General features: G+C 42.2%; 1 protein-coding gene across 1 annotated transcript in view; it reads left to right on the plus strand.

Moving 5' to 3' along the window:
- Nucleotides 1–18,647, plus strand: part of LOC308325239 (uncharacterized protein) — a 35,335-nt gene extending 16,688 nt beyond the window's left edge. Inside the window, exons 19-32 of the mRNA XM_080777708.1 lie at nucleotides 4,963–5,016; nucleotides 7,969–8,013; nucleotides 8,757–8,810; nucleotides 9,624–9,677; nucleotides 9,769–9,822; nucleotides 10,839–10,910; nucleotides 11,083–11,118; nucleotides 12,311–12,355; nucleotides 13,249–13,281; nucleotides 13,609–13,755; nucleotides 14,100–14,154; nucleotides 14,907–15,107; nucleotides 16,582–16,659; nucleotides 17,384–18,647. Of these exons, the coding sequence (XP_080633834.1) occupies nucleotides 4,963–5,016; nucleotides 7,969–8,013; nucleotides 8,757–8,810; nucleotides 9,624–9,677; nucleotides 9,769–9,822; nucleotides 10,839–10,910; nucleotides 11,083–11,118; nucleotides 12,311–12,355; nucleotides 13,249–13,281; nucleotides 13,609–13,755; nucleotides 14,100–14,154; nucleotides 14,907–15,107; nucleotides 16,582–16,659; nucleotides 17,384–17,577 (1,122 nt within the window). The 3' untranslated portion in view covers nucleotides 17,578–18,647. The remainder of the gene's footprint in view (nucleotides 1–4,962; nucleotides 5,017–7,968; nucleotides 8,014–8,756; nucleotides 8,811–9,623; nucleotides 9,678–9,768; nucleotides 9,823–10,838; nucleotides 10,911–11,082; nucleotides 11,119–12,310; nucleotides 12,356–13,248; nucleotides 13,282–13,608; nucleotides 13,756–14,099; nucleotides 14,155–14,906; nucleotides 15,108–16,581; nucleotides 16,660–17,383) is intronic.
- Nucleotides 18,648–19,965: the final 1,318 nt, after the last annotated feature.

A 19,965-nucleotide genomic window follows, 5' to 3' on the forward strand; every position in this document is an offset into this window, starting at 1 on the left:
CCGCAACAAGCAACAAATGTGAGTGGCCCACTCCTTCCACCACAGTTGATTAGAGAGTGAGAGCAGCTGGCAGAGTCCTTCCCCAGCCTGGCTGCTCCTCATCTGGGCCGCCACATCAAACACAGTCCCCTGCTCCGCTAATCATCCCCCAGCCTGCAGAGCCCCAGACCACAAGGCCAGAGGCGTGTACGCAGCACAGGGCCACACGGTTTCACACACACACACACACACACACACACACACACACACACACACACACACACACACACACACACACACACACACACACACGTGTGTGCATGGGTAGAGTAAGGGGCTGAGTTGACCACAATGTCTATTTGTATGTGTATGTTTATACTATAAGTGCCAGATGTCTGTGTGTGTGTGTGTGTGTGTGTGTGTGTGTGTGTGCGTGCGTGCGTGCGTGCGTGCGTGCGTGCGTGCGTGCACATACGTTTGCATTGCTAGACCAAATGTCCCCACAATTATGTGAGAGATACTGTGATTTTGGCACAGGATGTATTTATATTGGTCATATGACGTCTTACGTCGTCATTTACTGGACTTTATGCCATATGACGTAATCTTCAAAAGCCATCTGTATTGGAGGGGCTAGCGCGTATAGCGCCCCTCAGAAAAATAATGGAAGACATAGTTTTAAAATAAAGGAACAGATTCAGGTTGGGATCAGACATTTTGGAGGTAAAGGTTTAGGCTTAGGGGTTAGTGCGTGATTTAACCAGGGATGTTGATCGCTGACCATTTGGTTTCCCTATGCATATGTTTGTGCTGGGGGGGGGGACTCATGGTTTTCAGCTTCACCCAGCTCAGTGCTGCCCACAAAGGATTAATTGATTAAATACCTTATTAACATTTGCAAGTAGTACCGTGGACTAATGGACAATGGTTGCTAAAGTATTCAATTCACCAAGGAGGCGGGAGCAGATATAGGGTTGACTCTTGACTGTCGTGCTCAGGGACACATCGTCGACACATTGCTGAGACCTGGGATCCTAGACAGGCTCACATTAGCAGTCAGCTATGGCCACCCTGTCTTATAGTAAAAGCAACTGTGTGTGTGCGTGCGTGCGTGCGTGGGTGTGTGCGTGCATGCATGCATGCGTGTGAGTGTGCGTGCATGTGCGATTGTGCGTGCGTGTTGCAAGGTGTCACATTGAGAGGGCTGATTTACGATAGATTCCACCTGGGACTCCAACCCCATGGGTGTCCCGTGTGAGTGACACATCAAACGTCAACCTATCATCAAAGAGGGAATTCCCCACTTCGGCCTTAGGAGATATTATTGTGTGTATGAGCTTCAGGCAGTACTACTTATCAACTAGTTTTACCTGACACCAGGACAAACCCAGAGGTCTTCAACATAGCGGTTCTTTTTTTTAATCATTTTTTTACATTAACCACTTGAACTGAACCCTATATAGGTTCCAATAAAGCACTAATAAACAGCGTACATTTGATAAAGTGAAAAAGTGCTTCGATAAGACCTCTATAATGTCTGTGTGCAAATTCAGAGCCATTGGTGCAGCTAGTAAGGAGGAGCGTCTGTGGCTCAGACAGAATTAGTTTACCGGTATATATTTTTGTACAAAAAAGTTGGTAGATCTATAGTAGGCTAAATATGCACATAGGTGGAATTCGTACTCTGCATTTACCCTTCCATCCTACAACCAGGAGCAGTGAGCAACCATTCTAAGGTCCTTAGGAGCAATTCAGGGTTAAAAGTCTTGCTCAAGGACACACATTGACACATTGCTGGGTCTTGGCTCCCAAGGGGGGCTCTAACCACTCAGCTATATCGCCACCCGAATGAATGAATACATAAATACATACATGCATGAATAGTATAGGCTACACAACAGTGATAATATGAATGGGTTGACTATTGCTGAAATAGCATCAGAGAAGGCATGAATGATTGATTGGCTGTCGCCTCCCTGCACACACCCAGGTGGAGCTTCTGAAGACTAATTACACGTGTAGTGAAATTCCGTAGTGGTGCATGTAGATGACAAAACATATACAGAATCCCCCCGTGCAGTGAGAACATGAATGAAGGCTGTGACAGCGGAGCTTACAACCGCCACTGAAGCCACTATAAAGATCAGAATGCTAATTACTATCCTCACTACAAGGGAGGAATCGCTGTTTCCGAGAGGAATAATTTCAGAGTACAGCGCTTACCGCACACACGTGTGAGGTCCTCTGTCAACACATCAATGTTTAACTACTGTACACACATCAGGGTACATCCACACACGCACATCAATGTCTATCCCATTAAGACCACCTGAGGCTGATTCTATACAAATGCCTTCTAAGTCAGCAGTTCTCAGACATTTTGGCTAAAAATGTGTTGTGCCAGGGACCCCCAGAAAAGAAGATTTCTGTTAGACAAAATGTATCTCCTGTCTAGATCAGAATCATCTTTATTGTCACATCACAGGTTTGGATCTCCCTAATGAAAAGGTGGGCGAGCCCATGCACCACCTGGCTTATTGCTTACTTGGAACACGGTAGTACTATAGTACATCAAATAAATAGAAATAGTCAAATAGTCATCCATCTAATAGTAGAATATCTGTTCAATGTACAGTATGTCTATAGGCCTACAAAAAACTAAAACAAAAATGCACCTGGTTGTCACGTAGTCTATTCTTATCATAATATGTTATCTAAATTATACTTTTAGCCCTGGCATATACGCCTGTAAGGTCGTCAAGTCTATTGCAACTTGCGAGGCTAGTGCAAGTGTCACGGAAGTGCTGCCAGCTAAGATCGAGTCTGAAGCAGTGAGTTTTCAGACTCGGCAGAAGATTGGAAGTAGGTCTGCAGTTCTGATTGCAATGGGAAGTTCATTCCATAGTTTTGGAGACAGAAGGGAGAACAATCTGGAACGTGTGGAGCTTTGTCCCATCTGTAGTAAGACCTCCTATAGACCATTGGTCTAATACCTGTTGAGCTTCCTGTCTCTCTAAACTCTGCTATGCTAAAAAAAAGTAACACATGCCAAAAAGAATCATTACCAACTTCCATTACAGTACACTTTTTAAGGGTGTAACGATGCATTTTAACAGCGATACGATACATATCAGGATAAATGGTGGACGATACGATACATGGACATATTGGTTCATTATGGTGATACGATACGATACGATTCAATGATTTGAAATCGATACAGTAACTATTTAGCAAGTACATTAAATATATGTGAAACTTGTGGACAGACAGACAGACAGACAGTGCTTTTGTTCAAATCATTCTTCATCACTTAATCTTTAGTTTTACAGTAAATTAAGCTCATACACACATCTTCATCAACTTGTCAGATGACACAAGACTAATGCTTACTCCATATAATGGGTTTTGTAGATTGTCTCATAGCCCTGATAGCCGATGTGTTCATCAGTGTTAATTTTGACAGTGACTTTTGATGTAGTTTTAGTCATAATCTTTTGAATAAAATCCCATTTAGTTTTAATCATATTTAAAGCCTCACTATGTAACTATTTTTTGTATTTTGTCTGATCTGTAGGTAGAGTATACAATATAACTTATACAACTGGGGTTGTTGTATATAGTCTCCCAGCTCCTCTGTCCTCATGTCTCATCTGACACGAATTCAAATATTATTCATCTCTCTGATGAAACTGTTGCCCCCGCACCCCTACTCTGGATAAGCAGTTGAAGATGGATGGAAATATGATCAGAGTATTCTGAGGCTTCCGTCATGGCACCCACTTTGAGAATATATAATATATTTGTGTCCGTGAACAGAACACAATGGGACTCCTTCCTGTCTGTGTGTACTAGGTCTTCAGTTGTCCCACAACCTCTCCCACACCCTCTTCTCTGATGAGGTGGCTCTCGATTATAAATGCACTACAATAGTTCATGTCAGTGTGGTGTTTCGGAAGTCATTTATAGACGGGGAACAGTTGTGTTCTCATCCAGTGAACGTTCTGTCATTGTTCAGATGAGGTGCATGATGGAGACACGCCCCTTAACCCATTAAAGTGGGTGGCCTGAGGTCGGTTTTAACGGGCTAACTGCTTTCAATGTCACTGCAATTCAATGACAATGGAGTTATTAAAACAACACTTCACAGTTATATCTTATGTGTTGTTTTCACATAGCCACATTATACATTTTAAACCCATTTAATGTAATTTAAAAATGTGCGCTGATCTTGTATGCTGGCATTCAAACTCTTTCGCCAATTCCTGGCATGTGTTGGTGGCGCGGAATAACATTTCAGAGTTGTGGACAAAGTGAAAAAGAGAGCTCATGAGTCAGAGAGAGAGGGCTTTCTTACTTGCTTATACTAAAACAAATCCACAGAGTACTGCTCTGTAGTCGTGGTTTGATTATTGCCACTTGATAACGCAGTTATGATTGCAGCTCTGTTGATTTGTCCATTGGGGGGAGAGAGAGCGAGAGAGAGAGAGAGAGAGAGAAAGGGGAAAAGAAGTATACGTGAAAACCGCTAGCATAGCTACTTAGCAAAGCGACCGAGACATGCCAGGACGGACAGCTATGCTGACGATGGAATAGGGGGCGCTTGCACGTGGGTGGTGTTTAGAAGGTCAGCACCGCTAGGAAATAAGGAAATCAAACGCACCCCTTTACCTAGTTCAGCTACAGATATGCTGGGTCACTGTGGAAGGAAATAACGGACCATGATTTAAATTGAGTTGATTTAAGGTGTAGATTATAATCTCATTAATTACGTGGTCTAATCTGAAACCAGCCAATCATAATGAAGTATTGGGACTAATCGTTTTAGAAAGTCACTTTTACTACCAAATAGGTACCAAATGTGAATGCATACAATTATGTCCATTCCAGCAAGTTATGCTAATGTGTTTTGCAACAATTTACTGGCACTGTAGTGAATACACGGCTCTACACAGTGTAACGTGAGTTCCCTTTGTGTTTCAGGGGGAGAAGGGAGCCAGTGGAGAGCCAGGTGCAGAAGGGCCGACAGGAGTGCCGGTGAGTTGTATGATGAATTTCTTTCCTTTGATCATGTGGGATGTCCTCAACATAAAAAAACTGTGTTTTTTTAAGTTACAGTGTCTGCACACTGTAACTTTGTAAAGCTCCAAGTCAAGGCTTTTAAAAACATACAGACATGATACAACATACTGTACCTTCAGCAGCACGGTAAAGCACAGGGTGTGCTTTACCGTGATTATTGGCACGATAGTGATGGGGTCAGGATCCGAGACGGAGCTGAGTGCCAATAATCACGATAAAGCTCACCCTCGAGTGTAAAGCCCAAACCATACCAATGATTCGAGAAGCAACAAAACCGTTTTAGTGTTTGAAAAAAAAGATTTGGGAAAAGATAAAAGGATTTCTAAAAAAATATTTTGAGACGACATTTTTCACTTCCAGTTCACTGCCTTTGTATTGATTGCCTAGCAACAGAGACCTATTCAGATGGTGGAGAAGAGAGCGACCATGTTTTGCGCCTTTCACATCCACGCACTCACTCACTCACTCACGCACGCACGCACGCACGCACGCACACGCACGCTCACACGCACGCACACACACACACACACACACACACACACACACACACACACACACACACACACACACACACACACACACACACACACACACACACACTCTCTCTCTCTCTCTCTCTCTCTTTTGGTGAAAAGTAAAGTTTGAGAATATCATGTTTGAAAAATACAAGCGCTCACAGCATTACAAGGTCCCAGACACACACACACACACAGATACATGAATAGAAGGTCCATGACATCCTGTACAGCCACCTGAAAGCTTGTACTGCTCCTGAAATAACCTCCACTGGGCCAACCTCCACTCCAATGCAGCCACAATGTTTAACTTCTGTACATATCAATGCAAAAATACCTCTATACACACATACACATCAATGTTTAACTTCTATACACACATCAGGGTATAAATACATCCACACATGTACATCAATGTCTATCCCATAAGACCACCTGACCTGAGGCTGATTCTACAAATGCCTTCTAAATCAGCAGTTCTCAGGCATTTCCGTGCAAAGGACCCCCAAAATGACATGTATTTGCCTATTTGGGAGAGCCCGTGCACCACCTGGCTTGCAAGAACAACACATGGTAATACATCAAATAAATAGATATAGTCATCAAATAGCCATCCCTCTAATAGTAGAATATCTGTACAATGAGACTATACACTATATAGAGTGCTACAGTATGTCTACATAATATGTTAGCTAAATTACATAATTTTAGCCCTTGCTTACGCCTGTAAGGTTGTCGAGGCTAGTGCGAGGCTAGTGCAAGTGTTACGGCAATTGCTGCGGGCAAAGATGGAGTTTGTAGCAGTGAGTTTTCAGACTCGGTGGAAGATTGGGAGTAGGTCTGCAGTTCTGATTGCAATGGGAAGTTCATTCCATAGTTTTGTAGCCAGAAGGGAGAACAGTCTGGGACGTTTGTCCTAACTCTGAATTAACTCTGAGGACCCCTAGGAGTCCCAGACCTCCTGTTGAAGACCCTTGGTCTATATAATACATGTTGAGCTTCCTGTCTCTCTAAACTGTCCCTATGCAAATAAAGCAACACATGCCAACAATAATCATTACCAACTTCTACTGTCGACACATACAGTATGGAAAACATTCCAAATGCAACCGTTTAGAGTCTTTAAGCACACACATACTGGCCCTTTAAATACATTATTTACAGCCGGTAGTGTGCTATAGAGCTACTGGCATTTAGCAGGGGTTCTCTTAATTGTGGCGCATGGTTCCACGCATGCACGCACGCACGCACGCACGCACGCACGCACGCACGCACGCACGCACGCACGCACTGTGGTCGGTGGTGTGTTTAAGGTCAGGGAGGGTGTTGTTTTGGGGGCAGTGGGTTGGTGGTCAGTCGGATATTTGGTCTCAGTCTGTATTTAGATCCCATGTCGGTTCTGAGTTCAAAGCCTTCACCTCATCTGATTGGTCTATAGACGAATCCACACAGGGGTGCCCTGGGCGCAGCCATAGTTGAGGTATGAGGTGTCATATTAAGTGCATTGATTGACTACACCTGGCCTACAAAGGCTCTGTGGTTATGGTTATATTGAGAAAAATTATATTTACAGTATATATCATCCCTGTCAGGTGGAAACCTTGGCATTATGTCTAATAAATGTTACTTTTCAGGAAATGGAACATTTATTTTTTTCAGACAAGCCCAGCTTTGTCTGTTTGTGTGTACCCCACAGCGACGATTTGATTGGCTGAGAACCCCCATAGCGATGATTTGATTGGCTGAGCACCCCCATAGTGATGATTTGATTGGCTGAGCAAAGTACATATTGAGTATAAAAAGTGACGACAGAAAAGTAAAGACGGAGAAGTGAGAACGCAAATTGTGATTGGTGTAAACTTGTGAAATGGGACATTCTACATAATGGGCACTTTTACTTTTGTTACTTAAATTGATGTTGTGCTTTCACTCGGGTAAATTGTGAATACATTGTGGTATCGATATATATATTTTAGTAAGTAAAGTAAAAGTAAAAAATGTCAATAGGCCTACTTCTCCCACTCCCACACCTGGTAAAAGACAAATGAAGACAAACGTCAGAGTGTTCAGTGAGTGTTTATTGTAGAGTCAATGACTCATGCAGCGTAGTGGAGGAGAGAGGTGACTCCTCTCCCCTCTGTTTACCTTCACACCAGACTGTGTGGGGACACAGTGGACACTGGTTCTCAAACCTTTCAGACCATGACCAGCCCCAAAAATAATCATTTTTGAACTGAGGACCCCCCACCCTAGCCTGGTAAACCATGTGAATAGGCTCTATGCATTTTGGAAATATAACTCTTCCTATACTTCCGGGCCCCTTCCCTGCTTCCTTGGGAGGGGGAGTGGAGGATTTGGGAGGTAGAGTGAATATTTAGTTTGTCTCTTTCAGGGATTGAGAGGTTTGCCTGGACCAATGGGACTCGTCGGACCTCAGGTGCAATATTACTATATGAATGTGTATACAGTATCCAAACCTACGACCTTTATCCCCTCACCAAATGGGGCTTTCTCAGGCCCTAGATAGAGGGTATGCGCATGCTTAAAGTGAATGGCAAAGTGATTTTAACATTGTTTAATGCAATCGGATAGGACTTTTCTGTCACGCGCATACCGGTACCCTCTATATAACGCACGCACGCACGCATGCACTGTGGTCGGTGGTGTGTTTGACAGTCAGGGAGGGCACGCACGCACGCACACACACACACACACACACACACACACACACACACACACACACACACACACACACACACACACACTAAGGCTGTACCCTAGCCCTTATTTTAGGACTCGAACAAAGACAAGATAAACAAATAAAAATTAAAATAAATCAAATTAAAAGTTTAAATTAGTTTACACGACCAAACACACATAGCATGATCAACTGTATCATATTTATGCTAAGACAGTAAACAATCAAAAGGGCATTGCCTGATCATCACATCAAGGACCTGCAACATGACTGAGGAACCCACTTTGATCTAACTGATTATTCATCTTAAAAGATAACTTATCCAAAGCAGCCACAATACCAAGCTGAGTGAACCATACATGTGCTGGAGGCAAATCCTCAGACTTCCATTCCTTAACAATTTTCCTGCCCACCATTAATGCTGTATGAATCCAGTCAGCTAGAGGTGCGGGGAGATGTCTTACTGGTGATATGTGTTTCAGGGTAAGATCGGTCTTCCAGGATCATCAAGTATGACTGGACCTCCAGGACCACAGGTGAGCGTGTGTGTGTGTGTGTGTGTGTGTGTGTGTGTGTGTGTGTGTGTGTGTGTGTGTGTGTGTGTGTGTGTGTGTGTGTGTGTGTGTGTGTGTGTGTGTGTGCGTGCGTGCGTGCGTGCATGCACACGTGCGTGGTCCCATGTTAGCTTTATTGTCACATCACAGTTTTTAAGTAAAAAAAAGTGGGTGAAATTTGCTTTTGTGCATAGTTCCCATCATGTCATTTTTATCATAGTATTTCTATTACTTTTCATGATTTAAATTCAGAAAGAGTATCATATTGACAAGCTCAAAACATGTCGCTTCGTGCCACGTTTCGACTTTGCGGATATGCTTATTTTGTAACTTTTGTGTGATGCTGCAGTATGATCAAGTAGGGCCGTTAATTCACAAAAAAACACAAAAATAAATAAATACGGAGATAAGAGGTTTCTTGCCGACAGCGACGATACTTTTTTCAGAAAACTGTTACGAATTAGAAGACATTTGTAGAATCGGCCTCAGGTCTTCATGTTCATGTTCATATTACCAGTAGGAATATGCAGTGAGATTTGATCTCAATGGAATATTTTGTACTTTACTGTGATATTTTCAATACTTTCAACTTTTTTACTCTCCTACGATAATTTGAAAGTTGCTACTAGTTACTTAGATTTTAGCTTGTAAGCTATCCAAATTTGCTGTGAATTTGTATAATGGGACATTCTGCATATTGAATACTTACATGTATACCTTTGGAACTTTAACTATATTTTAATGCCAAAACGAGAGTATTTCTAAGTAAAATAAACGTCAGTACGTCCATCACAGGGCCCTCCTGGTGTGACTGGACCTGCAGGAGCTGCTGGAGAACAGGGACCTAAGGTGATTGATTGATTGATTGATTGATTGATTGATTGATTGATCAATTTGTGATTGTATGTAATCATAATGGTAACGTGAGTGTGTAATGCAGGGTAATGCAGGGCCTCGTGGATTGGATGGTTTTCCAGGTCTAGCAGGACTGAAGGTAAATGACTGCTCCTTTTCAAAGTATAGCCTGTGATTCGTCTAATATGTAGCCTACTTTATATGTGTCTGTTAGACTGTTTGTTGGTTGGTTCTTTCGTTTATGTTTCATGGAATATAGACAGTATCCACAGACGAGTTGAAAGCAGTATCATCATGTTTAAAGTGGATTCTTGTGAACCCGTGTCACTAGAAAGGCTTTGAATAGATGTGATGACATGTATGTGTATGTACAGTAGGCTATGCTGTATTGTCAGTCATAAGGGACATGTTGTTAAGAGTGAGTACGGATGAGGACCCAAATGCAGGCGACAGCAGGCAAAGCAATAAACTTAGAAGGATTTATTAAATAAACGGAGGTTCTTTCATAAACGGGGCAAAGAAGGCAGGAAACATCACAGAAAACATACAGGAACTCAAACAACAGGGAACTACGAACCAACAAGAACACGATGCAAACACTGGACTTAAAATACACACAGGATAACAGGGCACAGGTGTAACCAAAATACAATCAACACTAGGATAGGCTGGGGGACTAAAAGGACACAGGTGGAAACACTGACAAATTACAAAGTAGGTTAGACAAGGTAACTAACAGTAACTAGGAAGACAGGAAAAACTAGGAACAATACTACAAAATAAGATACACAAACTAAGGCAACAACAGAGTAACAGAAGACCAAAACCAAAGAGAAACAGTCAGGAATACATGAGCAAATACATAAAAATAACAGAAATACATATTAAAGTCCAAAATCAAAATAAGGACAGTCAAAGTTCACGGTCCGAGGAGCGGACCGTGACACATGTATGCTGTATTGTCAGTCATAAGGAACACAAGGGAGTCAAGGGACATGTACGCTGTATCATCAATAAGGGACATAAGGGACATGCTGCATTGTCAGTCATAAGGGACATGCATGCTATTGCTGTATTGTCAGTCATATACGAGACATAACGATATGAGGGACATGTACCGTATGCTGTATTGTGACACAACATATTTCATTTCAGGGAGATACGGGACACACAGGGGCCATGGGGTTGCCGGGCAACAGAGGACTTCCTGGGTTCAAAGGGGACAAGGTAAACTCACCACAACTTTGACAAACGTCTAAAGAGTTTTCATCCATCCATCCATCCATCGTCCGTCCGTCCGTCCGTCCGTCCGTCCGTCCGTCCGTCCGTCCGTCCGTCTGTCTGTCCTTCTGTCTGTCTGTCTGTCTACTGTATAGTGATTGTTTGTAATTGTTTGCAGGGAGAGGCAGGGTCACCAGGTGCAAAAGGAAACCAGGTGAGATGTTTTATATTGATGACTTTAGTCGTGCTGTACAACTGTACACTGTACTGACAATGTTTATAGGTTATTAATTTAGCACAATATAAAAACAATACAAAAATACAAAAGTTCCAGGAGGAGGCAAGAAGCCCAAATGGCTTACAGTATACAGAGTTCTCTATCGATGTATAACCCAATAAAAATATTTAGAACATGATTTGTAAACAATGCGTTGATGGATTGTGAGCTTGTACATCTTCTATTTTCAAAATATTTGTATACATTTGAAACGTATATTTAAAATAGGCTACATTTTTATGACAATACTTTTGTACTTTTATACTCAAGTACATTTTGAATTATTTTCCCACCACTGCCATCTCTAAAGCGCCACGGGGAAGTTCCTTATATATCCTTATATTAGTGATATAGGCCTACTACAGTGCATACTGTCCTACTTATTAGTACTAATCATAGAACATAGAGAACATGATGCTACTTACTGTAATACTGTTCTGTACATGATTGATTGATTGATTGTTTATTTATTTTCGTGTCATGCACACCTTGTGCCCAACCCTCATGGGTTTATAAGACACCATTTCACATTTGCAATTACAGCATGTTTTACAATACATAATTTATGCATTTTATAGCATGTTTACATTACACAATTCATTATATTACACATTACATTACATTACATATTACATAGTACACACAGTACATTGCTTAACAATCAAATGCATAATTAACAAATTTAACCATACATGGGACTGACAGTGGAGACAGATTGGTTGGTTGATTGATTGAATGATTTATCTGTCAGACAGAAAAGTAAAACAGTAACAGTGTACAGTCAAACACTTTGTCTAAAATGGATAGCAAAAAAAACATTCAAAACATTCAAAAACAGCAAAAGTAGCAGATCTACAAGCTCAAAACTTGTTTCAAGCTTTTGGATCTGCTACTTTTGATGCTTTTGTGTGATATGTGTATGATCAAGTAGTAGGGCATTCATTTACAGAAAAACACAAACAGTTACAATATGGAGATAAGATTTGTAGGTTGATGATCAAACTAGTAGATGAATGTTATAGAAGAAGAATTATATCAGATAAGCCTTTATAATGGTTGTGAGGCTCAGTCTAGCATCATGACCCTATAATGACCAGTTTTGTCCCTTTTAAATTTATTTTTATTTCAGGGTAATAAAGGAAATGATGGAGAGCCCGGTACTCCTGGGACACCTGTAAGTGTCACATTGCATGTGTTTCATTCTATTATTCCACCATAGCTGATGACATATTCATGGCAGCAGGTTAAAATTCCGAATAATGATATATTATTGATTTGAGCTGTTCCAAACATGCAAACATAACCTGCTTTAATTAATCAGTCTATATTAGACAGTATGTATGCAATGTGCCCATCTGGAGTGAATGTGGAAATATAGTGGCCCTCTGGAGTGAGTCTGGAAATATTGTGTACCTCTGGAGTGAGTGTGGAAATATAGTGGCCGAAATATAGTGAACCTCAAAGTTGCTCACCTCTGATATAGCTTGTACATCTTCTTAAAAGTGCCCTTTTTTGTGCCCTCTGTTGAGTGAAAAGTGATGTTCAAGCATTTGGTTCATCCCAATACAGTAGACAGAGTGCAGTTTTGCACATAGTTTTAGAGCACAAGTGTCACCCATCGCAGTACCACAGGTTGGAAGAGAGATGGAGCCACTGCACTGGAAACAATTATTTGACGCAGTAGCATCAATATAGGCATGCAGCTCAACTGGATACAACCTATTTATACTGGAAAATGAATAGATGTCACCCGTTTATTTTAAAATAAGAATAATCATTTTCTTTGTTTTTTTTCGTTTTTTTTCAATGAAATATTAATATATTTTTTAAATTAGTCCATCTTTCTGAAGACTTTTAAAATACAGCTGTATGGCATAACCAATGATTTATATACTCCCTCAACACAGTAATACATTTTTTGCATGCAACTAAAGGTTGGATCCATAGGATTGGAGTTCAATGACACATGTATTGTTTGTATTTACATGTACACTAAATGCATTGCATACATATAGCCCGTTTCAACCAAACAGATTACTGAACAATAGCTGTTGTTTTTGTCTGCAGGGGGGAGCAGGAATCAGAGGGAGCAAAGGAGAGGTGAGAGGTCCCTGCACGCATGCACGCACGCACGCACGCACGCACGCACGCACGCACGCACGAGTGCACGAGTGCACAACTGCACACGCACACGTGCAGACCCATGGGTCCAATTAAGGCCATGGGTCCGTCTCATTGTGTTGCATCAGAGGAACTACACTTCTATACTGTACTAGTTATTGGTAGTGCAATGAAACAGAGTATACATTTTTTCCATTAACATAATATTAGTGTTATATAAAATTTGTGTTTGGCCAATTATTTGGGGTCGCACTTGACTTAACTGAGATGCTTGTTGTTGTGTGGTGTTGTTGTTGTTGTTGTTAGAAAGGTGTTATTGGAGACCATGGAGTCAGAGGGGCTGATGGGAAAAAAGGAGAAATGGGCCAATCAGGTGCCTTGGGATCTAGAGGATTCCCTGGTCAGGATGGGATGCCAGGACAATCAGGGGTCCCTGGGTATCCTGGGAAGCCGGTGAGTCCAACTACCAAAATTCTATACTGTAGGCCTACTACTATACTTACTGACTGGGCTTTCATATTTAGCACCTTCAGTCCCTTAGAGATCTTTTCGCTTTTCTGTGGCTTGTTTTCGGCAAGCGCTGTGAGCAGGGTTCATTTCGCTGACTAAAACTATGACGTAACTATGTTCGTCGACTACCTTTTTTCACTGACAAAAACTCTCTGCATTCTATGTATGTGTTTAGCTTTTCTATTGTCACTCTGGATGAGACGGAGCAGCATCTGCTAAACGCCTAAATTGTAAATTGTAGCCTACTGTACATAAAATCCTCAAATCCTCCTGATCTTGTGTTCAAGGGGAAAGCACCCACTGAAGACCAGCTGATGAAGATCTGTGCCAATGTTCTACGAAGTATGTTCCTCTGTTGCCCCCAAACGTGTTACCTTGAGGCCCAAAGGAGACATTTAGATTCTCCCCGGGAACCAAAATCTGAAAATGACATGATGAATGCATCACTTAAGCCCTGTTTTATAGTGCCAATCTACAAGGTCACAACGCATCGCATTGTGTTGGGATGCTATATTAACACATTAAGCTGGGGACCCCTGTAACAATTTTGGGCATACAGTACAAGGTTTCCATGTACACTATCATTGGCAAGCAGTGGCTCAGTGTAAGCATTTCTCAAACAGTGGGTCGGGACCGATTTGTGGGTCTCAAACACATTTGTATGGGTCCCTTTATTTTTTGTTTCCCACATTTGTCTTTAATTAAACAAAATGGTTCCCAAACTAATATCTGGCTGACGCTGCCCGGACCCCCATATGAAAATATTTGGACACAAATTTTGTGTTGTTAAAATGTTTCTTTGAAGATTTCTTTGAAAATAGCTGATACAAGCTTGCAATGTGAGCTTATAGATCAGTTATTTCCTAGATGGCTGATGTATATAGGGCTTAATGATATATAGCCTACTATTTTTCCGGGGACCCCCTCAAGGACCCCTGGGGTTCCCCGGACCACTGTGTCTACAATATGTCCACCAGTGCCCCTGTGTGACTCTGTGTCACTCTGCTTCCCCTTCTCACTCTATGCACACACACACACACACACACACACACACACACACACACACACACACACACACACACACACACGCTCAGACGAGCTCCCCCAGCTCCTGCAGATGGTGTCCCCTCCCAACAGAGGAGAGTGTGGTCGGTGTGAAGGAGTAGCGGGTCCTCCAGGTGAGCTGGGTCCTCCTGGTGCTGACGGCTCCAGGGGACCTGCTGGATACCCGGGTCAGACCGGACAGTCAGGATACCCTGGAGAGCCAGGCCGCAGGGGAGTCCCAGGACTGAAAGGTAATGAGGTCTTCAGTGAGGACACACACCTACACCTATACTATACCATCATTAATGTCATATCCCAGGGGGTCTTCAATGTGTTTTGCAGGCCAAGGAACCTTCAGCTGAGAAAGAGATGAAGCAGGGACCCTCCGTATTATATGGAATTACATATTTCATAGATATAGCTTCATAGACTTCTTTGACAACAATATCATCAGTATGGTGTATGTTCTTTTTTCATCTTACCCCCAATACTTACACTTGACCTTTGGCTCTGTACCTTGCCTGCTCGTTTTTTAACCTGACTCCGCCAGATGAGGGTGGGATCTTGGCGAGACCGGGTGTGACAGCCTCGAGAAGCACCTTTTGCAAATGTATTTCCTCATGCCTTAAAATTGGAAAGTCGTTTTCTATTCTTGAAGGTAATGTCAAGCGTCGACATTACCTACACATCCGACACGATAGTGATTTTTGTGTGTGTGTGTGTGTGTGTGTGTGTGTGTGTGTGTGTGTGTGTGTGTGTGTGTGTGTGTGTGTGTGTGTGTGTGTGTGTAAAACGTAATGCTATCATGCGTTCGTTAACACTTTTATCGTTTGCAGGTTATTTTTACTTTGCTGCTGGCGCAGCTACTATACGCCATGTAGACACATAAATATGATTGACAGATGAGACGGCCCCATCCAATCACCTGCCAAGTAGCTTGAAAAAAGGTTTGGGCTGCATTTTGATTGGTCAGAGGTGTAGCAGTCGCCAGCGAATGTCTGCAAAAATTCGACAGCATAGCGAATTTTTTTTAAATAAAAATAAAAATAAATTCTTGGCTGGGGCCAAGTGGTCCAGGCACATGCCACATATAGGCTTTGGCCTGACAGCGTGTCGCGCGTTCGAGTCCCGTTCATGACAACCTTTGCTGCATGTCTCTATACCCTTCTCTCTCTCCCTCTTTCCTGTTCCATCTTCACTTGATACTATCAATAAAGACAGAAAAGCAAAATGTTGCTATGTGAAAGCTTGCATTGAAGTTTTTTTACCGTCGAAAATTCACCCCTTAATATCCCAAATATCTTTGCTGAAACTATTTTTGCCGAATGTTACCCCCAGAATGAAAGGATACTAGGGTGCTTAAAGATGGAGTGCCGTGGTTTTTGTATTCATCCAGTTTTCATGTGTTTATGAGGTGACAGAACTTTATTTGACCCCTTTATGTGCAATAATGTCTTCCCTTTGTATTTAAGGTTTCTTCATGGAGGCTGAAACCTTGACAGTCAAACGTGCCAATGAAAAAAACTGTGATAATGTGACATCACAATATCATCCCCTCCCATAACCCCTCCCCCTTTAGCATAGGTGGGTGGGGCTTCAGCTCAGGATCACCACCCACCAGGCAAACCAGGCATACTTAATGAACTGGCGGGCGTGTCCCCTAAAATATTACAGCACTCCATCTTTAAATAACCATTTAATCATCAATCATATTTCTGTGTGCAGGTGACATCGGACCCCAAGGCTTGAAGGGGGCTAAAGGTGAGGGAGACACTGGCTCCCCAGGCACACCTGGAGCACAAGGTAAGGGGATTATCTTAATTTGGATCTGGATTCAAGTTCATACAGACAGATAAGACAGGCTGCTTTAGGGAAATGCACTCATTACTTTGTTCAGTGACTGACTAGTCCTGTATGAGTGTAACACCACCCACAGCAGTGTAGTTCTGTACAAGTGTAACACCACCCACAGCAGTGTAGTTCTGTATGAGTGTAACACCACCCACAGCAGTGTAGTTCTGTACGAGTGTAACACCACCAACAGCAGTGTAGTTCTGTACAAGTGTAACACCACCCACAGCAGTGTAGTTCTGTACAAGCATAATTCAACCATTATTTGGTAGGTAAATGCAGTCGTTCTCAAACCTTTTCATGTCAAGGACATCCACATTCATGTGTAGGCCTATGTTACATAAATTAGGTGAATTAAAATAAAACTTAAGGTGGTGTGAAAACCAGCAGATCTACAAGCTCACAACACGTTGTGATGTGACACGTTGTGAAGTGGTACATCAGCTATTTTCACTAGTTTGGGTCTCGGGGAAGCATCACATTGCTCTTTTGGAGTAGGTTTAGGGTTGTGAGCGAGGAGCATGCCTCTCCTGGGTTTCGAGCAAAATAGTTTGGGAACCACTGGACGTCAGTTTGGAGGTCCTTGAAAATCAAAAGGTTGAGAACCAGGGGTTTAATCTTTAAAGGGGTTGTTGTGTGTTTGATTATGTTTATTACATGTGTTCTTGTTTTTCAGGCATGCAGGGTCCCAGGGGCAGAGATGGGGACGGACATCCAGGCCCTCCAGGGGCATCAGGGAGGGCCGGCAGCCCTGCTGGCCCAGGGAAGAGAGGCCCTCCTGGGGTAACAGGAGTCTGTGACCCTGCCTCCTGCTACCAGCCCTATGGAAGACATCCACATGAACAGTACAACAAAGGACCCAGCTACTAGCAGGCTAATATCAGTCTTCCACAATAACAGTACAGCAAAGGACCTACAGTAGCTACAAGCATGCTAGCAGGCTAATATCTAAAAGTTTCTCAACACCGGGTCCCGGGACCACCAGAGGTCCAACTCTGCAACTGAGTGTACAGATCTGTACTCTATTTGGTCCACCCGAAACCTTTGGGCACAGTCATTTCCTGTATCTTGATGCATTTTAACAGTGAGTTTGATACTTTTTATCAGGCTTTACTAGCATAGGAAAATTATGGGTAGCTACATTTTGTAATTTCATACATTACAAACAAACCTAAAGGGTTGAGTTGCATACAAATCTGGAGAAATTCGGTGGAGACAGGGTAAAATAAAATCAGGAATCTCCAGCCAAAATCAGGTGTTGGCAGAAATTGTGTAGAACGAACAGCCAGGATTTTCACACACACGCACTCAAGCACACACGCACGCACGCACACGCACACACACACACACACACACACACACACACACACACACACACACACACACACACACACACACACACACACACACACACACACACACACACACACACACAACATTGTATGTGAAAAGGGGAAATTCAGGGAATTCGAAAAAGGAGTGCTATAGTTTTCTTCGTTCAAAACGGTACCTTTACACCCACATTCACCAATAGGATTTGGCTAGTTTTTTCCCCAGATTGGACCTGTGCTAGAATTCTGTGGAAGTGGAAAAGTGCCAGAGAATAAATAGTTTTTTAGAAGTGCAAATACTACTTCATCATCGTGTAAAATAACTTTTTTAAAGCACACTAATGTTATGTTTATATACTTTACACTCACCTCAGCCTTGGATCATTCTTGTCTTACTGAAGTTGTAGCCTGTATACTTGTCATTTTGTCATTAATTGTTCAATGTCAAATATGTTGTACAAATTATTATTATTATTATTAGTAGTAGTAGTAGTAGTATTGTATTAGTATTATTACATTGTACATCTTTGTCATGTTAATGTCAGAATGTGACCATTGGTCAACTTGTAAAAGAATATATGAAGACTATGATGGTGCACTGGTGGTATTGCTACTTTTTATTTGTATCTCTGATATTTAAAATGCCGTGTTTACTCCTGTAAAACTGCTGTTTAAGTAAATGTCAATAAATTATTTGTAAGAAAAAAAGAAAAGAAAAAAAAGTGTATATATTTACTTACTTACTTACTCCACCCTCATCCAATTCTTACTACATCCTTTTAAAAATCTTACTCTACTCAGGTGACAGGTCGCTAAAATATTACAGGTTGTTGTTTCATTTTCAAAAGGTTTATTACTATGTTTAGGACAGCAATTCTATTATTGGCATTTTTAATTGAGAACAATGCCAACAATTGCTGATCTACAAGCTCACAACGCGGCGTGCTGTGACACATTGTGACCTTGTAGATCAGCCGTTTTTTGGTGCGTCTTAGATGAGAGATTTGACAGTAAAACAGTTGGACACAGTCAGCACATACTATTAGCTTTTCTCATCACACTTTATTTTCAGTACATATTCAACGCAGGAATTTAATTATAATTTCAAGGGGAAATATAATTTCTAGGGCCTTGTATTAATTGTATCCAGGGACCCTCATGGTTCCTTGGGGGGGGGGGGGGGGGGGGTCTCCAATGGTCCCTTACCATGCACCTCTGACGGTGTACACATGCAGGACAGGCCCGGATTAACCAACCTTAATCAAATGGCTCCATTTGGTTCCATTTGTACACTCTCAGGGGTTCCTTGGAATGAAAAAATAAATAAAGAAGAGAACCACTCTGCTACACTAAAAGGAACAGAGCCTTCATTAGTATCATTGGAAACACCCTCGAAGGAAATAAAGGATAGGCCCAATTTCATCCCAACATGACTGCTGTTCAGTGGAAAAAATGTTGACTTCCCACGCGGGAGACCCGGGTTCGAATTCTGTACACCTGTACTCTAGATGTTAGGAAATATTTAATTATGGCCAAACTGTCATACATGTACGTCCACAGCTAGACGCCTCTGGCGGACAGGAATCAGACATTCTGAGCAGCACATCACTCCGCTGTCAGGATGGGTTTCTCTCTGTTTTCCCTGAATGGAAAGAAGAAAAGATAATAATTACGCATCAAAAGTCATGCTCGTGTGGCGCAGTGGTAAAGTGCCTGCCCGCCACCGCAGAGGTTGTGGGTTCAATTCCACTGCGGTGCGTCTTGTGGCAAACCAGGGGAAACAGCCAGGCCTATTCCCCACAGAATGAGGCTGGGGGAGGTGATAGAGGGAGTATATCACCCTGTACAGGTATTGCAGCCAATGGGAGCCTGGACATGGACGCACCTGCAGCCAGTAAGGCAATCACCAGAAGCTTTTAAATAGCCG

The sequence above is a fragment of the Protomyctophum bolini genome (assembly GCF_963924005.1).
Source record: "Protomyctophum bolini genome assembly, chromosome: 12".
NCBI classification, from domain to species: Eukaryota; Metazoa; Chordata; class Actinopteri; order Myctophiformes; family Myctophidae; genus Protomyctophum; species Protomyctophum bolini.